This window comes from Centroberyx affinis, unplaced genomic scaffold, assembly GCF_046629955.1.
Source record: "Centroberyx affinis isolate AG114_WGS23_722 - 3 ecotype Tasmania unplaced genomic scaffold, CSIRO-AGI_Caff_v1 ptg002143l_1, whole genome shotgun sequence".
In the NCBI taxonomy this organism is placed as follows: domain Eukaryota; kingdom Metazoa; phylum Chordata; class Actinopteri; order Beryciformes; family Berycidae; genus Centroberyx; species Centroberyx affinis.
The window spans coordinates 14,568-34,483 of NW_027280461.1; the positions used below are offsets into that span (position 1 = coordinate 14,568).

The following is a 19,916-nucleotide window of genomic DNA, read 5'->3' on the forward strand; positions in this document are numbered from 1 at the left end:
TGAGGCACAAGTCTCAAGTCAAGTCCCAAGTCTAAATGTAGAACAGCAAGTCAAGTCAGAACAAATCAAGAGTCCAGTATCAATATAATATCTTAAAGAAAACTAAATATATAGGACTTTTCAATGCAATATGGTTTTAAAAGGATAAAAACTTGGTAAGAGCAAGTTGGTAAGAACTGATTATAGAGTTTGATTTCTATAATCAGTTTCAACTACAATAAATTCAATCATTCCATACAAATTCAGAAAACAGAATTTAAATTCAGTCGTCTACTGGAACAAATCTCATCACTTTGAATCTAAGTCATTTAAAGAAACACAAGATCTTTTGTCAAGACGTAAGAAACCTTTTCAAGTCATCAAAGTACAAGTCAAAGTCAAGTCCCAAGTTACCAAGACATCAGTTCCAGTCAAGTCTCAAGTATTCTCTTCATGCATCAAGTCAGGGTAAGCAATTAATATTGCCACATTTTTCCAACTTAACAATCAGGCAAGAATTCAAATGTAACCCTGATTGTCTGTGACCCGTCACCCTGTGGAGACTGAATCTGAAAGATTAGAGAAAATCATTTCTCCATCCTAACGCTCCCATCACCACTTCCTGTTTTCAGTCAAATGTGACTTTGCTTTTGGAGTAGTACTGTTCACACAGGAAAAAAATGAAAACTTGCCAGTTCATAACAAAATACTCTAGCACACCCAACAACAACCTTGTCTACTGTACGTAAAGACAATTTGTTTTACTCACATTTCAGATAGGAATATTTTTTTGGGGAGTTCATCCGAGTCAGGAAGCAGGGGAGTCGGACGATGGCTAAAACCAATAAGACTCAAAGGTAAAGTAGGAGAGGAAAAGGCAAGAGATGCTTGAAAACACAAAGACTTAGTCTTTTTATTGGCAGTGGAAAATAAGTTTCAGTATTTTATTGAAAGTAAGCAATAAATAATACTGTGATAAAAATAGTTCATAAGTACTCAGACTGTACATCATTTTGTTACAAGATCAGGAGAAGTTTCAATGAGAGCAGGGGAAAAAACAGAACAGCAACATGATTTGCATTGTGCATAAATGACTAAATCACAAAGACAGAAAAAAGATAACATTACTATTCTATGCAGTACATGTAGGGTGAAGGAAACGTCTTCGGTTCCATGTCATTTGCCATGAAAACCAATGGTGGAACCTGTGTTTTGAGCTCAGGCAAGACAAACTTAGACATAAACAGCACAGCCACACTCACAGGAACAACCTGTGGCTTTACCTCTAAAAATAAAACTGACAAAACACACAGGGTGAATGAGTAATAATAAATAAGAACAAAAGGACAGTGAGGAGTTAAGAAACAATAAGGCTTGATATGAAGTCTTCATACAAAGTGTTTTTAAAAAAGGTCTGTGGGTGGATCGCTCCGCCTTGAGGGGTTTCTAGTCGTAGCGGGGATCGATTGAGGCCGCAGTGAAGTTGGTCCATCGAAGGAGAGCCGCCACGCTTTCAGCTCAGCTGTACGTTTGAAGTTCGTCCCGTACGCGTGAGCCTTCCGGTGCGTTCTCCAGAGGAGGTGGGGGAGGTTGTTTTCTTTTAAAGGGACGGGCTGGAAGGTGGGGGTGGGGTTTTTCGTGGGGTTCGGGGCGGGTGGAGAGGTTTCCGCATGCAAGGTCGACTAGAGAGAACCTGGAATTCTGTTTTCACTTGCATCCGAAAGTAGCCCTCATTTTTTTTTTTTTCGCTACCGTTATATGGCTTTTCTTTGCTTTTATTCAAGAGTTTCATTTTGGTATCGCAGATATGAAAATAAAAAGAAGAGAAAAGGAAAATAACTGTTTTCACATGATATCTGTTGTCACCAACACCTGGCTTGCCAGCAGTTACTTTCCGGTGATGGATCAACCACAGTGTTGAGCAGTTTGTGAAACAGTCTAACAACTCCAGCAATTTGTCTGATATTCACAAATCCATTGACCAAAGATCTGCATTTACACAAAATCACGAGTGATAAGCTAAAAAATTACAACAGTTAAAAAGGGCAAAGGATATAGAATTAAGTTATATCACATATCAAAGTCACTTGCGCATAAATTCAATGATTAGAATTCAAATCAAAGGAAAGAGGAAAAAAAACATACATCTGGTCAATAGGATCAGGATTATAAAAAAGATTAGATAAAATGTCTGTTGATATAGAAATATACAAACTCCAGACAGTTGAAACATTCAGTTACATCTGAGAGAGTTAAGCTTAATAAGGGCACAGTAGGGAAAATGTTTTCAAAAAAGGGATTGATTAAGGGGAATGGAGGCAAAAAAAAAGATTACATGGTAATTCTAAAATCAATTAAATGTCCCATTGGTTTACATAAATATATATAACAAACGCAGATAAATCTAGAATGTGTCCTCTAGGGATACTGAGATCGGTGACTAAGGTCTTTCTCTGTGATGACAAAAAACAAAACAAAACATCTTTTTAGTGTCCTTGCAGGTCAGATCAGTTCATCATCCTGGTCTTGAAGGCGGGGAATTCCCCTTCATCTTCTGACCAACGGTTACCTATAGAAATAATGAGGATAAACTGAGAAGAGGAGAGAGAGGGAGAGAAACGGATACAAGAGGGGAAGCAGGACAGAAGCCGGGGAGGAGGGGAAAGAAAAGACGAAACAAGAGGGAAAGGAGGAGGAGGAGAGGAGAGGCGTAAACGTGCGTTATTAAAGCCAAGAACTCCGGTACGAGAAAGCTGCTTTCTGCTTGGAAAAAAGAGAGGGAGGGGCGGTTTTGCAGTGAGGAAAGAGCCACAATGCATACTTTGAGTGTAAATGTGCATCTCTCTGATATTCGTCAGAGTTTCCGGTGTGTGCGTGTGATCTTACCGTTGCGTTGGGTTGTGTGTTAACAAGAGTAGGTCCTGACTGTGGCAGTGTCCAGCCTCTGTATAGACTGACTCCCTGTGTGTCCATGATGGCAAAACCACATGCGAAGACATGCCGTTAGTCACAGTATATATAAACACACAAACGCAGAAGCAGCAAAGCCATTCAAGAGAATTCAGAGTACATGAGGAGCCAGGGATGAACTGCCAACTAGAGAGATCTTCTGCTTAAGTAGTAGCAATGGCAGTGCATATTACCAGCCGACAACACGCCGACACACACACACACACACACACACACACACACAAACAAAACAGCAGTTCAAGGCACTGCTTCTACTGCCTACCGTCCATGGGGCTCCTCTTTGGCTGCGTGGAGGGAGATGCGGCGCTGCTATTGGTCACTCGGAAGTTGGCGGGCAGGGTGTCTGACGAACCCAACGGCATCCCCCTCATGTCTTTGGGCCTGAACTTCTTTCTCCATGACGGGGCCCGGCGGAAGTTCTTATCCTCGTCCTGGAGCAGAGGCAGGGAGAGAGGAGGGGGAGAGGAGAGGAGAGAGGTGAGGAAAAAGGAGAGGGAGTTGGTTTCGCACACACTTTCGCAGTTTGTGCCATTGTGTTTGTAAGTACTAGAGAGTGTGTATGTGTGTGTGTGTGTGTGTGTGTCACCTCTTCCATTCTCCTCTCGGTGCCAATGGCTAGCAGACTGTTGTATTCTCGCTCTAGAGCTGCTCTGGCCTAAGAAAGAAAGGGAAACAGGAGGGGAAAAAAGGACAGACTGTTATTATATTTATGAATTAAAACACTAATTTAACTCAAAATAAATTCAGAGTTTGAGAAATGTTCCTTTCAATGGACCCATATTCCCCAACTGTACACAACACAAATTTTAGCTTGCCTGGTAACACTGACCTCAAGGCCTCTTATCCCTTCCTGCTTTAACCCCTGAAGCTGATCTTTGTCTCTGGCATTATACCATCTTCCTGAGATTTTGATATCACTGGAGTTGCTTCTTCATCCACATAGAATCGTTTTTCTCACAGTTCACCCTGAATAATAGAGGTGTTCCTTTATTTGTATGGCATTCGTTTCATTTTAGCCCATTTAGGTTGTTATTCAATTTGGAAAGCATCCATTTTGTAACCAGTGCTGTTGGAGTCGTAGCTGCCATATTGTCTGTATTAGAGCACCGATAGTATCTGCAGTATTGGTGCCGATCCAGCTCCCAAATACTCATATTGGCAAATGAAGTTGTCCTGATCCTGATACTTTAATAAGCCGTACTTTGGTGCAATAAAATACTTTTCTGGCAGGAGGAAAAATGTCTGCAGTGTGGCGATTCTTTGATCTCAGTGAAGAAAAGAGCCAGCTGTCTGGTTGAGTGGAGGAGAGACAAAGCAGCTCTCTCAAACCAGCCAGACAGTTACAGTAATAGTCAAGTGAGGCAATTCTGATTTCAAAATAAAGTGGAAAAATTTGTCACCTCACTTAACCTCACAAAACAGTGGTTTGTATTAGATTAATATATGGTGCGAACAGGATTTGTGACAAAAAAACAAACAAAAAAAAAGTATATTTTAACTCACTATGTAGTCCCCTTTAGAAATATTCACTTAGGTTCTTTGTATTGTTCAGAAAACACCACGTGTGTATGGGTTTTGTTCTGGAATTTGTGGCTGGCTTGACACTGGTAAGCAAACAAAAATGAAAATGCTGAAATGTTTCTGTTTGTGAAACAGATCTGTATGGCCATGTTTGTTTGATTTTTGATCATGTTTGTTTGGTACTCAATCAAATTCTACTTGGTTGACTGACCACTTTTCTAAATATTGGTCCGCTAAATGAAATTGATACCAAATCATTTTTGTGTGTTCGAAACACATTGAGAAGCCTGGTATTCATGCTTTTTGTACTTTTGTAATAAACATAAAATTATCATCTTATGTTGGGATAACAAAAATCTTTGGCGTTGATATGAGATATGACAATAAAACATAAAGGTCCCATATTCTACACTTTCCAGTGTTTTATTTTATGTCAAGGTCCATTCAAAGCTGTGTGTGTGGTGTCATGTACCAAAAACACTCTCAATCCATTTTTACACGTTCATTTTCCAGCATCTCTCTGAGCCTTACCAAGAACTGGCTGTTTCTGTTGCTGTGCCTTTAAGGCTCATTAATATTAACGACACCTCTGTTCTGATTGGCTAACTGTTTCAAGAGTGAAATGTGAGACACCACAGACACAGCAGCTACAGACAGCGACAGGTAGGAAAAACTCTCCAGTAATAAACAATGACAACCACTCAACTGCTTTGAATAAAACCCTTTGTTAAACTATTATTTCTTACAAAAAATGATAATGAGCGAACCTTTGTGACGCCACAAAGTTACGGAAGTCCAAACGGCTCGTTTAGAGGCTCGCTTTTCTAATATGGATTGTGTAGATTTAGTTGGCGACCGTGTGTTTTGATACTTTCACCATGTTTAGATAGCACATCCAACTCCTTCATAATCAAAGAGGCAAGGGGAATCCTGTTTTATACAGAACTTTATGGAATTTGTTGAGTGGCTCTGAACTGAAGCACTACACACTGAATTATACATTTACATTGAAAAAATGAACTAACCAAAGCTGTTATAAATGAAATCTATTGATAAAATTTAAATTAAGACATTTACCTTGGATAATGTTTGGAAAATCATAATTAATCAGTTAGGGAGACAGCTAATTTGGTATGTGTGTGTGTATGTGCGTGTGCGTGTGCGTGTGTGTGTGTGTGTGTGTGTGTGTGTGTGTGTGTGTGTGTGTGTGTGTGTACCTGTGTGTTCTGTGTGGGGATCTGCAGCAGTAGGGCCAGGGCGTTGTGATCGAAGGTTTCGTCCAGAGCGAGCAGCGCTCCGTGGACTCCGCTCTCGTAAAGGTTTCCACTGTACTCCTTCAGCCCGATGGCCTGAACCCAGCTGACCACACGCTCATTACTCCACACCAGCACGTCTGACACGGTGGCAGAACCTTCAGCAGAATTTAGAGTGTGTGATGAAATATCTTAAGAGTGTCTTTCAGTGTCACTTAAGGCACTATACAAGTAAACTGGAATAATTACATGCATACAAAAGCCACATGGTAGGTACCAACTGGGTGAGTGGGTGGGATGGGAATGTATTAGTGAATTTGTGGACTGCATTTAGTGTAGAGCGACAAGACAGATGGAAGAGAGTGAGGTCATAGGTCTTGATCCGGACTTGAACCCACAATGTTGTGAGCATTTGGCTTGTGACTACTTTTGGGTTCTCACCACACAACCTTTAGTCTGACTTTAGGCCTGATTTTGCCATTCCAGCTGGATTTAAAGACTGGACTGAATCTTTGGTAATTCAGCAAACATGGGGGAGTCGTGCCACTGGTCAGCACAGTTAATCTTGTAATGTGAGGGGGGTTAAAGAGTAACTAAACCCCAAACCCAAATCTTTGGTGAAGCCAAAGGTAAAAACTAGGGTACTGCACTGGCCTTCTGCTATTGGCTGGTCTTTGTGTCAGGTGATGTCACCACCTGTTGTAGAGGGTCTATAGAGGGTGACATCACCTGGTTCAAAGACCACCCAATAGCAGAAGGCCAGGTAGGTACCCTACTTTTCACCAGTAGGTGTCAGGCTTCACCACAGATTTGGGTGGGGTTTAGATACTCTTTAAGGATTCTCTTTTGTCTCCCGATCAGTTGTAGACCAGTCGGTGTCACCAACAGTCTCTCAGACTTTATTTGCAAGACATAAATCTGGAATGAATGTACTCCTGTAGTGCGAGATGGACAATGACACACATCTCTAGAGTGCAGATGAGAGCTGAGCTAGGGATGGAAAAAAAACAAACAAGAAATAGTTGCTGTCTGCCCATGTTTGATGTTGTACGATCTTGTGGTAACAAGAGCACTCTGCGAAATGTGAGTGTTGCGAGGTTCTGATGGTGAAATTTTATGAAGTATGCAAAGCTCCTCGTCAAAATGTGAGATCTCTCCATTCCTAGCTAATCTTTAAGTTTGCACACTCCTCTGACTAAAAGGTTAGAGATTTGCTCAATTCTTTTATTTAGTGAGAAATGCCTTCTATTTTCACAATCTGTTTGTACAGTGTGTTGCTGACCCACGGAGCCTTTTGATTGTTTACTTCATGGGGCGTCTAGATATGCTGAGAAAGCACCAGTGCGTTGTTACCTTGGACCTCCAGCTGAGCGTCCTCCCTCCTCCTCTCCAGCTCCTTCCTGTCGTAGTTGAGCCTCCTCAGACACATCACCCCACACTGAAAACTGTTCCTGTTGCACAGACACACATACAGACAGGCAGGCAGGCAGGCAGAAAAGCAAGTATGAGACAAGAGTGACTTACTTGCTATTACGTAATCATCTTTTATTAATTGCCCTTGACCTCTTTTTTATGTTTCTTTCTTTGCAGACATTGCCTATTACTTTAGTCTTCATTCTTATTTACTCACTTATTATTGAGCACTTGCAGCCCATGTTTTGTGGCTTCTTTTAAACAGCATGCAATTGTTTCATAAGGCCATTTGTTTCTTTACAATGAATATGTTCTTCCTTTACCATTAGAAAAACTTTCAGGAGATTAGGGAAGTCTGTTACCTAGCTGTCTATCATTTTAGGGTAGACATAGTGTCTGTTACCTGTATAAAGGTGTGTATCATTTTCTAGCTCTAACGTTCGTTACCTACAGCTGCTGTCCACCATTTTGAGCTCAGCCAAGTTGCCTGAGGAAGCTATCCACCATGTTAAGCTTGTCCTAGTGTGTTACCCGTCCAAGGCGTCTACGGGCTTTAGCATGTTTTACCTGTGGAAGCTGTCCACCATCTTGAGCTGTCCCCTAAGGTCCTTCTTGGTGAGGTGGTCGAGCATGCGGGCGTCCACCAGGGACTCCATGAAGTAGGAGCGGTACTGGGGCAGACCCAGGCTGGGCAGCCACTCGTTACCAATCCACTCGTGGTTCATGTCTCCGTATGCCAGCGTCTACGGTGAGAGACGAGACGGCTTAACAACTGTGTCTGTGTGAGTGCTGAAAAGATGGCACGGATTTATCATGTAAAAGAAAATAATTTCTACTGCAGAATATTGATGTATTTCTAACAGCTCACTTGCACTTGCAGTCAAGGCCTGGTCAGGATGCTGGAGAGGCTTGGTGAAGTGGAACTACTAGGGATGGGATGATATGCTTATCTCACGATACTGACTTAGGATCTTATTATCATAGCAGACTGTGAAGTGACCAACAAATAGACGCAATGCACTGCCATACTGAAGTTAGATTGTATTCTACTGAGCTCTACAATTTTCCACTTATTTGTAATCTTAGGTTTGTCTAGATTTAACTGATATGTAATTTAACCAATGACATGATTAAAAATATCAAGGCTTTTGCATCTAATCATTTTTGCATCTGTTTATTAAGACAACTTGTCATAGTCTGCATAGCTTTCAGTTAATTCTTCAAACAGTTTATGTGGTTTTTACACAGGAAACCTGACTCACTGCACTGTCAACACATCAAAGTTTGCCTCTGAAACCTTATCACTGTGTTCAGCTACAAAACGATCAAATGAAACCACTGAACCACTGAGTTTGCCACCACAAAGTCAGTTGAGTAATAGTGAGCAAAATCAAAGTGGAAAAGGAACTGGTGTAAAATACAGATTTTTTTGAGACAAATTCACGCTTGAGCTGTGAATTTTAAGAACATGCAGCATCTCTGCAGCTATTTTGTTCATCTGAATCCAATCCTCTATTGTCAGAACCATAGTGGAAAAGTTTCCTTTGTTGATTTTTGTAATTGGTTTGTTTAGGTTCACACTGACCAATTACAAGCAAACCAGGGCTTGTTTACACAGAAGTCACATGGACTCAGAAGCAGCTTGTTTATTGGACAGGTTTGGTTATCTGTCATCTCGCAAAGTTAAGAGATTTTGGCGGTGGGGGGAGTCAAAACCAATCTGATTCCAGTCCCTGTAACTTTAGCTAAGCATGATGGACTTATCTTTGTCATAATTTACCTTTGTTGGTGTTCATACCAGTTGAACACATGAAGAAATAGTTGAACTTGAGCGTCTCCTTATACCCATACAACCATTGCGTTCTGAGGCTTTTTCCTGTTGTTGGTTCAGATTACATTCTCACTCCTAACAAACCACACCACATTTCTGGCGTCTTGGTTCAGTTATTTAGTGGGCACCAAAGTTTGAACGCCATTGTTCTCACCTGCCTAGATGAACCGAATTACAGGAATAAACGCTCCAGAGTTTGAATAAACCGCTCCAAACAAGCCTGCTGTGAACGCGCCTTTAGTGACAAGTGGTTTGACGGATAAGAAAGTAGAATAAATACGTAGAGAGAGTAAACCAAGGTATTCCCCACTAAGAGATATTTTCAAAAAGGTGAACATAGCGTGAAAGAGAGCGAGTGTAAGAACAGTGGATGATCGGAGAGAGCAACAGGTGGGGCTGTCGGGGAATGTGTGCAAACCTGGGCCCAGCTACCCTCGTCATCCTCCTGGTGTTAGCATGGTTAGCGTGAGCATGGTGAGAAGAAAAGAGAGGCGGGGGTTAGTGAGGCAGCAGTGCTGTGTTAAGGCAGCTTAACATGCAAACAGAAAATTCAGGGTAAAAAAACACCAAGCTACGAATTAATTGTAAGGCCTCAAACAGGAAAGTGACAATAAAACAATGCCGAAAGTATTGTGTTTTTCCAGTGATAACAATACCACATAATGAAAAATTAAAAGGTATTAAACTGTTTAATTATTTTTCCTTATAATGAACATGAACATTGAGGTGGGGGTGTTAATGCTTGGTCTCGGTTTGAACAGAATGAAAGATTTTCTCATGTTCTTCCGTTTACCTTGGATACCTTGTTTTGGAAGCCGTCTGAAACACCTCTTCCTCCCTCACTTTTTTTTTTTTTTTTTTAAAGTACACCCTTGTGCGCTTTAGAAACTGCAGTCGTCAGTGTTGCGGTTTTTATTTCTTTTCGATTAACTGTGCAGCCCTTACACTCACACAAACACACACAAACCACTAGCTAATGTAAAGAGAAGACAAAGCAACTACGCCAGGTCTAAAGGGAGAAACAACAAGACTACTAATGCCCAACTAGCGGAAAGAAATCACCAACTAGCAGAAAAAATAAGGCCTTGTTCCAAGTTGCCCAGCGAGTTTCCCAGCAGCCAATGATAGTGTGATGCAATATTGTGTGGATATTAACATTGGATCGATGTACCATGATTAATTGGCTCTAGTGTGAAACATTTATGCATGCATTGTGTGAGGTCTGACTGTCCTGAAGACAACTTGGAACGTGCCCCGAAAGTCACCACAGATTCGAGCAGCCAGAGGTGGCCAGCCAACCGGAGTAGACTAACCGTAGGGGGTGTGGCCGCCAAACTTTCCATCTCTTCGTGCGTGACCCAAACGTTTCCCGTGGACTGATCATTTGATAACCCCCAACCAATCACAAGTGAGAGAAGCGTGTAAAGAGTGATGGAGGACAGAAAGAGAGAGAAAATACAGGGAAGAAGATCAAGAAGCACTTGTTCATTTATTGTTTGTTATTGTTGAGGTTAGCTAATAAATTAAGCAACAATCGCAACAAGAATCCAGTTTGATAGTTTGATCCCATCATTAGTAAGTGTTAAGTGTGTAAGCAGTTCAAGAGTTAGCTCAAATGACAGTGGTCATGCCAAATCAGATGACAAGAAAGGCTAGACAGAGGGCTAGTAGGAATCAAAAAGGCTAATTGTTTCATTTGATTTATCTCTATTAAGATGGCACATAGCTCTATGTGTGCATGTATGTGTGCATGTGTGTGTGTATGCATGTGTGTGTGTGTGTGTGCCCACATTAACCAGAGAGAAAAGTACCGTTCTGGAGGTTGGAGGGGCAGAAGGGCTGGTGAGAGACATGATTTCCTGGATGGCCAGGCGGAGTTTCAGACGGTGCAATGGGTTGCTGATGCCAATCTCCCTCTGGATCTCTGTGTCTGACAGCGCTGACATGATGGCTCCACTCTTCACGTTGGCACGGCATGCAGCCACGTACCAGGCTGGCATGCCCACCCACAGCTGGCAAGAAGAGGGCAGATGGGAGAGAGCACCAGAGTTTAAGTAAGAGAAATGGTAATGAACATTGCAGCAGGACAAAAAGTAGGACATGTTTATGGAAGAGAAAGAGAGAAGAGAGAAATTTGGGGTGGTTTTTGTTTGCCAAGTATGCCTTGAAGAAGGTTTGTTGAGAACGAAAGCTTGCAAATACATGAAATTCTGCATGGTGAGTGGTGGCTGTTCTACATTCTGAAAATTCAGGGTGGTAAAAGAGTTTTGTTGAATTGTTCAGTCTGTATTACTGGTTAGAAAGCTTTTCTGAGAGACTGTGTCTGTGTCTTACCTCCAGCCAGACCACAACTGTGGGGCCATCCCACTGGGCGAACGGCAGGCCCTGCCTGCGAGCCTCCTCCAGCAATTCATGCCTAAGACACAATATACACATTTACGCCAATATCCAGAGGACACTCGTGCACAGAAACAAACATGCATACACAGCCAGACAGCCAAATCCACAGAGCCCTTCATACACTCACAACCAGCACTCAATCAAATTCACCTTTTGTACACACCCCCAAAACAAAGACATCAACTGACACATGCATACTCAAAACAGAGAGCAGGAGTTTGAGAGAAAACAAAGAGAAACAGAAAGCCAAGGAGACTGAAACAGAGAGATATCCATCTGGAAAACTTTTGAAAAAATATCATTATTTTAAGTATTAGCTTAGTGTTTGGCAAAACCTCCTCAGCCATGTGAAAGACTCCACTACCCATGGTTCAACCAGAGGGGTCTTTTGCCAAGCCTCTGGGATTGGGAGTCAGAGCTGAGAAACATTATTAGTCAATGGAGTTCTCTCCCAGAACCAGTGCTTTGAGGATCCTCTAGAGTTTAGTATGGTAGCATTCCTTTAAAACCACTGAATCAGTAGGGGACAGATAACATGCAAATAGGGGAATATTTAGGACAGGAGAAACATTTGCATCAGCTTTCTAAGGACTGTACATTCATTTCATGCAGATTCTGAGTTTGCCATCCAAGTCTATTGCTCTGCATTACTGGGATGCTGAATTTCAGGTTTGTCTGGACACTGCCATTTAACAGAGAATCCCTGAAAGTTTGTGGGACTGCTGGAAAGTAGGTGCTGATTTGGGCTCTCAGAAAGTTAATTTAACTCGGCACAAGTTGGGAGGTAACAAGACTTTAATCTTAGCTGACTGAAGAATAGCAATGGGCTGAGTAAGACGTCTGCATTTGGCCACTAGATGGGGCTGTGCACCATCTAGCCACCATAGAGAACAAGCCCAGCTTCTGTTTAGCAGATCTGCCATCATAAAAAGCAGTAGATAGTAGATATGTCAAAGAGCATCACTACTGGCATAGTTTAAAAACATAGAAATTAGCTTCAAATACATTTCTATTCTGAGGACGTTTACAGCAACAGTAGTAATGGAGATAATGTGCATTGTATGCTTTTGCAAACAATACACCTTATGGACAGGAAAATGCACTGACATACTGCATTTTGGTTGAATTCGTCCATTAACTAACATCAGCTTTCCTAAAGTTGTAGTGTCTAACTGTGTTCTAGTAGGAAAACCCCAGAGGAAACTTTGTCACTCGGTAAAAAGAAGGTCACACACATTCCTGTTAGTTAAGCTTTTCTGTGGAAGGCAGGGTAAAGAGCAGCATGGAAAAGCCATCAGGCATATGGAGGGACAGCTGTTTGGGATCCTCGGAGTTACTGGTGAGGGGTAAGTGAAGCCAAGTGTGGGAAGAAGATAAGGCAAAGCAGAAGCAATATGAACCAACTTACCCTGTCTTTGGACTACACATGGAATGAGAAGGGGATGATAGAAAAGAGGGGGGAGGTCGGCAAAACAATAAAAATAAAAGAATGAATTGATGCCAATTAAGGAGTTGTCTAAAAGCAAATTACAAAAATTACAATGTCTACAATATAATGGCACAAAACTACAAATGAAAATAATGTATTCAAAACTTTGCGGGAGATGAGCGCAGTGGAAATGACTGGGTGTGAAATGGAAGGAGGATGAGCTGCTAAGATGCAGTTGTCACCACTAAACAGCGTGAGCCAGGTGGCGGGGAGTGAGGGTGAGAGCCGGCCCTGGACTGCAACAGGAGCACCAACCACAGAGTCACACTCAGGGACTTTTACATTATTAACACTGTACTCCAAAGCATGGACATATAGTAGGTGTCATCAAGTCCTCTTAAACATTTTTCCTCAGTCTACATAAAGTGTGGAGAGAGCAGCGGGACGAGGGGGCCGTTGGGGAGACACCTACTTCTTCTGCAGCTTCCTGCTCTTCTCTGCCGGACCTCCCAGTGTCCCCATTCCCAAACCGTCCTTGGGACTGCCCTCTGCCTCGGGAGTGCCAGCTGGGAAGACAGACAAACCTTGATCAGATCACTGACAGGGCGAGGAACAAGGCAACTACTGGTGGTGTGGAATGGAATTACATTTACAAAGGTAAAGAGAGAAGATGCGGTATTAGTAGTGTGTGCTCGGGTGGAAAAAAAGCTCTGAGATTGATTGTCTGACCTTGGCTGGGGGATTCCTTGCCGGGGATGCTGGGTCGGCCCTTCTCCTTCTTCCCAAAGAGGCGTCCGATGGAAGACTTGATGCTCTTCTTCTTGGCTGCTTTGTTGAGGGAGTCCTGGCTGCTGTTACTACTGCTGGGGTTACTGCCTTGGCCGTCCTGCAGGCCAGCCAGCCTACAAGACCAGAGGGGAGAGATGAAGAGGGAGAGAGAACGGAGGGGAGGACAGAGAGACACACCAAAGAGATGAGGAGAAATTCAAGACAACAAGGAAGCCGTCTCTAGTTCAGTAATCTGACAGGTTCACTCAGTTGAACCTAGATTACTCTTTGCTCCAGCTATGCGCAGCTCTCCAACCCAAGAAGAAACTGGAGGGATGAACATAGCTATTGGGAGTCAGAGGCAGAGGTCTTACCCGCGGAGGTCTCGAATGTCTTCGTGGCTGGCAGCGTGTCCCGCCCCCTTGTTTAGGCGCATGGAGCGCGGGGTGGTGGGGGGTGACGTCTCACACCGGATAGTGGCCTTGTCGTCCTGAGCAGACTGCGTTAACAGACGGGGGACAGAGAACGTGTTAGTGGGCCAGTTCATTCTGTTTTTCAGACTGTGGAGACCAGGAAGAGGGGTTGTGAAAATAAAGATAACACACTTAATTTTGCACACACAGCTGTTGACTGTGGACACCCATCAGATGAAACAACCTTTTTTTTGCATCAAAAAACATCTAGCAATGTCATGTGTTCGGTTCATAACCTCACATCATGTAATTTTTTCAATATTTTTTGATACTCTCGACTGCATGTCAGAAAATGACATAAAAAGTTATCTTAAAAAAAAAAAAAAAGAGTTGTGGAACAAAAATTATACAAATGACACTCCATCATATGATTTCTAGAAAAACAAAATAATATTCAAACCCCTTTTTATGAAAAATTATGTCACAACAAGCATAATTTAAAAGATTTATGAGTGAAGTCAGGCATACATTGATTAAAAATAAATCAAATAAGATACAAAAAAAATGGCACAACAGAAATCTATCTTCAAGGGACTGGCAAGGTGACATAACAGTATCCTAAAAATGGGAGTGGACGCCCTTGGGCTATCACAACAGAACTTCTAACATTTGACAGCTCTAAAGCAACATGTTTAGATGTTTGGGAATGGGAGATGAGAGTGTATGCAGAAGCATACAGTTGAACTGGATGGTAGATGGTGGCCGGTTGGGATGGAGAGGCTGAACATTGTGGGATGCGCTTGTCAAGCTAGGAGATGATGGGAGGGAGAGGGGGAGAAATAGACAGATCAAATAGCAGAGAGCGGCCAGTGAGAGCAGATCTCTAGATTACCTTCCTGCGGTGCTTGCGCAGGTCACTAGGCTGAAGCATGGCAAAAAAGGAGAGAGGAGAAAAGCCGTTAGTGAGACGCAAGACACACCACTGGTGGAACCAAGCCATGCACAAACACACAAGAGTAGGACTTCAGGACAGATTTATCCAAGTACACTGACACACACACACACACACACACACACACACACTCACAGATTGAACACAGGCAGACACAAGTTCAGGAGTGAAGACCAACAGAAACTGAAAGTCTAATTGAGCAGTAGAGATGTGCTGTTCTGGAAAAAAGGTCTCCGGGAGCACCACAGCACCCATACAGCTCATCCCAATGGATGAAGAAAAAGAGACACTGCAAAACAACAGGGCGGAGGTTGGGATGAGGACGGGGTAGGTAGGGTGCAGCCTCGCTCAAACTGAACTGGGAAATCATTTGTCCAGGAGAGAATGGTGGCGCAAGTTTTTGCAAACATCAGCAGTAATATTTCAGTTGAATCAAAGCAATGCTTAAGTTGATTCAAATAAGCGGCTAACTGGTTACCACCAAGTCACATCAACATGTTGAAATTAAGGGTGACAATGGTATGAGCTATTTAGCTTAACAACAGCCAAGTGGTTATGCTTTATTTGACACTACACACATTGCCAAAGGCAGGGTGACACCTGAATTTATGAACCAGATCTGCTCTACAGTCATATTTTCCACTGTGCACCTAAAAAGGGGGAGGCCTTTTTCCCCTTTGCATTCCTCACAGACCTGGCATTAGCAGAGCAAATAAACCATCAACGTGCCACATTTCTATGGGAGTTTCTCCTGCCCCAGGAGGAAAAAATCTAATCACTCATTTCCTTTCCTCAACTGACAAAGTGAGGCCAAGGCAGGAAGAGATTAGTGAGCTATAAAAAGGGAAAACTGGGAACAGGAAGAGGAGAATGAGGGGGTGAAAAAAATAACATTCATTTCATCAACAAAAATGCTCCTTTTCTTCCAGTGTCCTTTTGAATTAGAGATGGCAATTTTGACTAGTTTCACTGACGTTTAAACAACAGATGTGAAAGTTTAAAAGACAAGTCTAACAAAAGAAATACGCCAAAGCTGGCAGTAGTTTTCAGGCATCATCTGCCAGCCCAAATGTAGCCTTCCTGCTTTTCTGTCAGGGACATTTAACAGTACTAGTTCAATGAACTTCATCAACTGTTCAAATCCCTCATTCTCAACAGAGCTAAGCAGCAGCACATCACTTGAAGTTCTGTTTGAAGCAAGTTGAATTATTTGTTCTGATTGAGCAGGATCACATCTATGGCAAGCTGCAGTAGAAGATGTAGCTAGAATGCCATTGGCCTTCGTTGGCAAGCTTCCACTCATGCATTTCCCTCCACAGACACACCAACATATCTGAATTTAATAATATGGTCCTGCATAGCAATTTCACCGTTACACGGTCAAGAGAGCATTCCTATTTGTAACCTGCAGCTTACTGACATAAAATCAAGCCAATGGATGACTTCATTTTTCCCTGATTAGATTGATAAATGTGACACGTGATTTGGATTTTTTTTATTATATTCATGATTCATAGAAAATGAATGCTCTATGCTCTATCTATCAAATGGTGTTTCTATTTATAAACAAGAGAGTCTCAGAGTACTGAACTGGTTGTTCAAATATTCCCATCTAGCTGGAATACTGCCGAGTCATCTTTTGAAGATGGGCATATTATACATGGAAAAAGGTACATTATCTTCATTATAGAAATAACAACTTAATGTGCACCAAAAATAGTGAACTGTAAGTACGGAGGATTAAGTGCGTCCTGGTGGCTCAGTGGTCTAAGGTGTGTACCATGTAAAATATGACATCCTGGATTCAAATCTGGCCCAGGACATTTGTCGCTTGTCATCCCCCTCTCTCTTCCCAGTCTTTCTTGTCTCTCTGAACTACCTAATACAGGCAAAAATGCCCCCTCAAAAAATTCTTAAAAAAAACAGGTAGGGAGTATTCACTGAGCTGCTTCTGGAGTATGATAATTGGTGTGCCAGCAGACAACATGTGTTGGGAGGTAGGAGGAGGAGAAGAGGCAGACTGCACCCACCCAGGGAGAGGAGGAAGGGAGCCGTGGAGAGAGCTGCAGGTACCTGAAAGAAGTATGGTGCATAGCTATAGGCTTGTGGGGGGTGACTGAGGCCAGTCGCACCATAGGGCAGGTAAGTTACTGTCTGCTGGGAGAGGGAGCTCTGGATGACGTATGGGTCATAGCAATACTGCTACGGGCAGGCGCAGTTACATACACACATTGTTACATACACACACATTATTAGTATGCTAAACAAACCAATGAGCGAGGCAGCATTATGCAAATCAATGTGGAAACGCTAACAAAATGAATACACATATACAGAATGAACACATTATACTCTCTTAGACCAACACTGCCAGCACAAGACACATTGACATGAACATGAAAAAAAAAAAGACAGAAGAGACTAGAGAATCCTTAGTCTTCTGTGGTACTGTGCACGGTTATCAATCTTACAGCGTTGGCTAGACGATGTCAAACCATCTGTTTCAAGTTGGCTTTATAATATTCTACAACGTCTCCCATTGGAAAGACTCACATGTTCTCCAAGGAGACACGGATGGGTTTGTTTGGAGCCCTGTTATAGATTTTATTGGAGAGGACTATGCTGAAATCATATTAAAAGGTTTTGCAACTTTGGGATCCAAGTGATCCCCAAAGGGTAAAGTCCACATGTTCATTAACATTTCATTGTTATTGTAGTTATAATATGGAGGATGATGATCTATGTTTGTGTTGTTTTCTTGTCTTTTTTTGTCTGTTAGTCTGATTGTTTGTATGGTTAGCTGTTGCCTAGCTCTAGTATTTGTGTTATGTACCATTCTTTTTGAGTTTTGGTAACATTGAGTGTGTAATCTGTATAAACTGAAAATAAAATGATTGAAAGAAAGAAGAGACTAAAAGCTGTCTCAGTCATCAACTGATACTGTATGACTGGTGTAATGACAGAAACCAATATTAGTGTTTAATCTCTCCTCCTGTGGAATGCTTTTAAGAGGAGATAAGGGAATGAGACATTTTAAAATGGAGGGAAAAGAAATGTAGCTACTATGAGCAGTTGTATGTTCCTGAGGGGAAAGATATGAGAGAAGGGGAAGTGTTACCAGGGTCATGACGCCCATACGGTCCAGCTCTCTGTTGGGGCTACGGGGGATACGTCTGGGGGTGGAGTGACCGGAGCCTGGGGGAGAGCCGCCCATGGAGGAGCCCGCGCACAGCGACGGGGGGATGGAGCTCATGGAGCGGAAACGTCCTCCCAGGCTGTCGCCGCTGCCCACCCGGCACTCAATCTCCTCTGCCCGCATGGCTGTGCTCTCCTTCTCCTCTTGAATCATCCTGTCAAGATAGAGGAAAGAGAGGAAGAGAAAGACCACGGTTAAAGACAGAGGAACAAACAGAGAGAGAGAGAAAAATCCTAGGGTTGGGACGATATGCTTATCTCACAATACAATTCGATACACAATACGGGGTTCACGATTCGATATAACCACGATACGATGTAATAAATGAAAGTTGAAAGACAAAAAAGTCTGACTGAAGAATTATGTTTATTTCTGAGCCACAAATCTTTCTAGTAGGGATGTTCAAGAAAAATCGATGACCCCATTTATTGTTTGTTATGCATCACATCAATTACTGGCTGCGATGGCGCAATTCAAAAAGTCAAGGTAACCAGTAAGGTACTGGTTACCTTGACTTTTTGAATTGCGCCATCGCAGCCAGTCCAACCACACAAATAACTATGAAACCAAAGTGGAGTGCAAGAAATCCCTCCACCACTTGATATGAATCCACAGGACTGGTGGAAAGCCAACCAGTACGATTCCCGAGGCTGACAACACTAACACAGGGTGCTTCTGCATCCCCGGGACCTCTGTCCTGTCAGAGTGTGTCTTCTCTGCCGCTGGGCTGACGGTGAACAGATGTATGTGGTGCGCTACTCTGCAGCATTTGGACATGCTGATCTTTATAAATAAAAATGTTTAGGCAACAGGCCTAAAACAGTTAAGCCAAGCTGATTTTCTCAACAATATGGCTTTTTAATTTCCTTTGTAGTTTGGAAATGTTATTTCAGTCGGACTAATATGGGAATATGACAATGCAAGATGAGAGCCATACATTGCCTACATAGATTATACATAATAATATTCGTATTTTGTTCTTTATGATTATAGCCTCCAAAATGTGCATCCCTACTTTCTAGTGATGACATTGGCTTGCTAGAATGTAACCAACAATTTAAAATGTCATTACAAAGTGCAAATAATATAATTTGGATGGAGAGCTTTTGAAACTGTGACGGGCAAGCCGTCTCATTTGTGATTACTACAGCAGAATAAAATGGAACTAATATCAAAATTCATTTTTATGCCCGACGATACGCATTGCCACATTTTTGTATTGCAATATATTGAATTTCGATATTGTCCCATTGCTAATAAGCACAGTCAGCTATGCAATATAACTAATTTCAATTCAAGTTAAAGTGTCTGCCATTCATGACCTTTTGTCTGCTGGGTATGCTAGGTATGTAGCTGCTGTTACCTGATTTCATTGTTGATGGCATCCAACTGCTCCTGCAGCATTAAGGCCAAGGTCTGTGCATCAGCCTGGCCACCAGGGGACAGCAGGTCCACCGAGCTGAAAATTGTCTCTCGGTCCTCCTCCAGGTCCGAGGCCTCCAAGTCGCTCTCAAAGGCCTGGGCCACATTGGCCAATACGTTGGCCTGCTGCACGCGCTCCCACTCCTGCTCATTCAGAGTCTGCACCTGGATCGACCCATAGACGGATAAAAGGAGGAAAGAGAATGGACAGAGGGAAACGGGGAGACAAAAAGTCATAGGAGAGACAGAGAAGCAGAGGGATTAAAGGCAGGAAAAGGATATTGTAAGGAGAAAAGAGATCAGAGCGAAAGAAAGGATGCAGAAAGAGAGAAGGCAGAGAGGAGGCATGTGAGAGAATGAGGGGCAACA

The 19,916-nt window shown here is 42.5% G+C and overlaps 1 protein-coding gene across 1 annotated transcript in view; it reads right to left on the minus strand.

Annotated features, from left to right (window-relative positions):
* Nucleotides 1-892: 892 nt before the first annotated feature.
* Nucleotides 893-19,916, minus strand: part of ppfia1 (PTPRF interacting protein alpha 1) — a 51,297-nt gene continuing 32,273 nt past the window's right edge. The window contains exons 15-28 of the mRNA XM_071531851.1: nucleotides 19,489-19,712; nucleotides 18,048-18,279; nucleotides 13,939-14,063; nucleotides 13,526-13,698; nucleotides 13,269-13,362; nucleotides 11,302-11,383; nucleotides 10,779-10,979; nucleotides 10,281-10,343; nucleotides 7,704-7,879; nucleotides 7,077-7,174; nucleotides 5,688-5,881; nucleotides 3,536-3,604; nucleotides 3,212-3,380; nucleotides 893-2,548 (exon numbers count right to left, since the gene is read on the minus strand). Coding sequence (XP_071387952.1) covers nucleotides 2,487-2,548; nucleotides 3,212-3,380; nucleotides 3,536-3,604; nucleotides 5,688-5,881; nucleotides 7,077-7,174; nucleotides 7,704-7,879; nucleotides 10,281-10,343; nucleotides 10,779-10,979; nucleotides 11,302-11,383; nucleotides 13,269-13,362; nucleotides 13,526-13,698; nucleotides 13,939-14,063; nucleotides 18,048-18,279; nucleotides 19,489-19,712 — 1,962 coding nt within the window. The 3' untranslated portion in view covers nucleotides 893-2,486. The remainder of the gene's footprint in view (nucleotides 2,549-3,211; nucleotides 3,381-3,535; nucleotides 3,605-5,687; nucleotides 5,882-7,076; nucleotides 7,175-7,703; nucleotides 7,880-10,280; nucleotides 10,344-10,778; nucleotides 10,980-11,301; nucleotides 11,384-13,268; nucleotides 13,363-13,525; nucleotides 13,699-13,938; nucleotides 14,064-18,047; nucleotides 18,280-19,488; nucleotides 19,713-19,916) is intronic.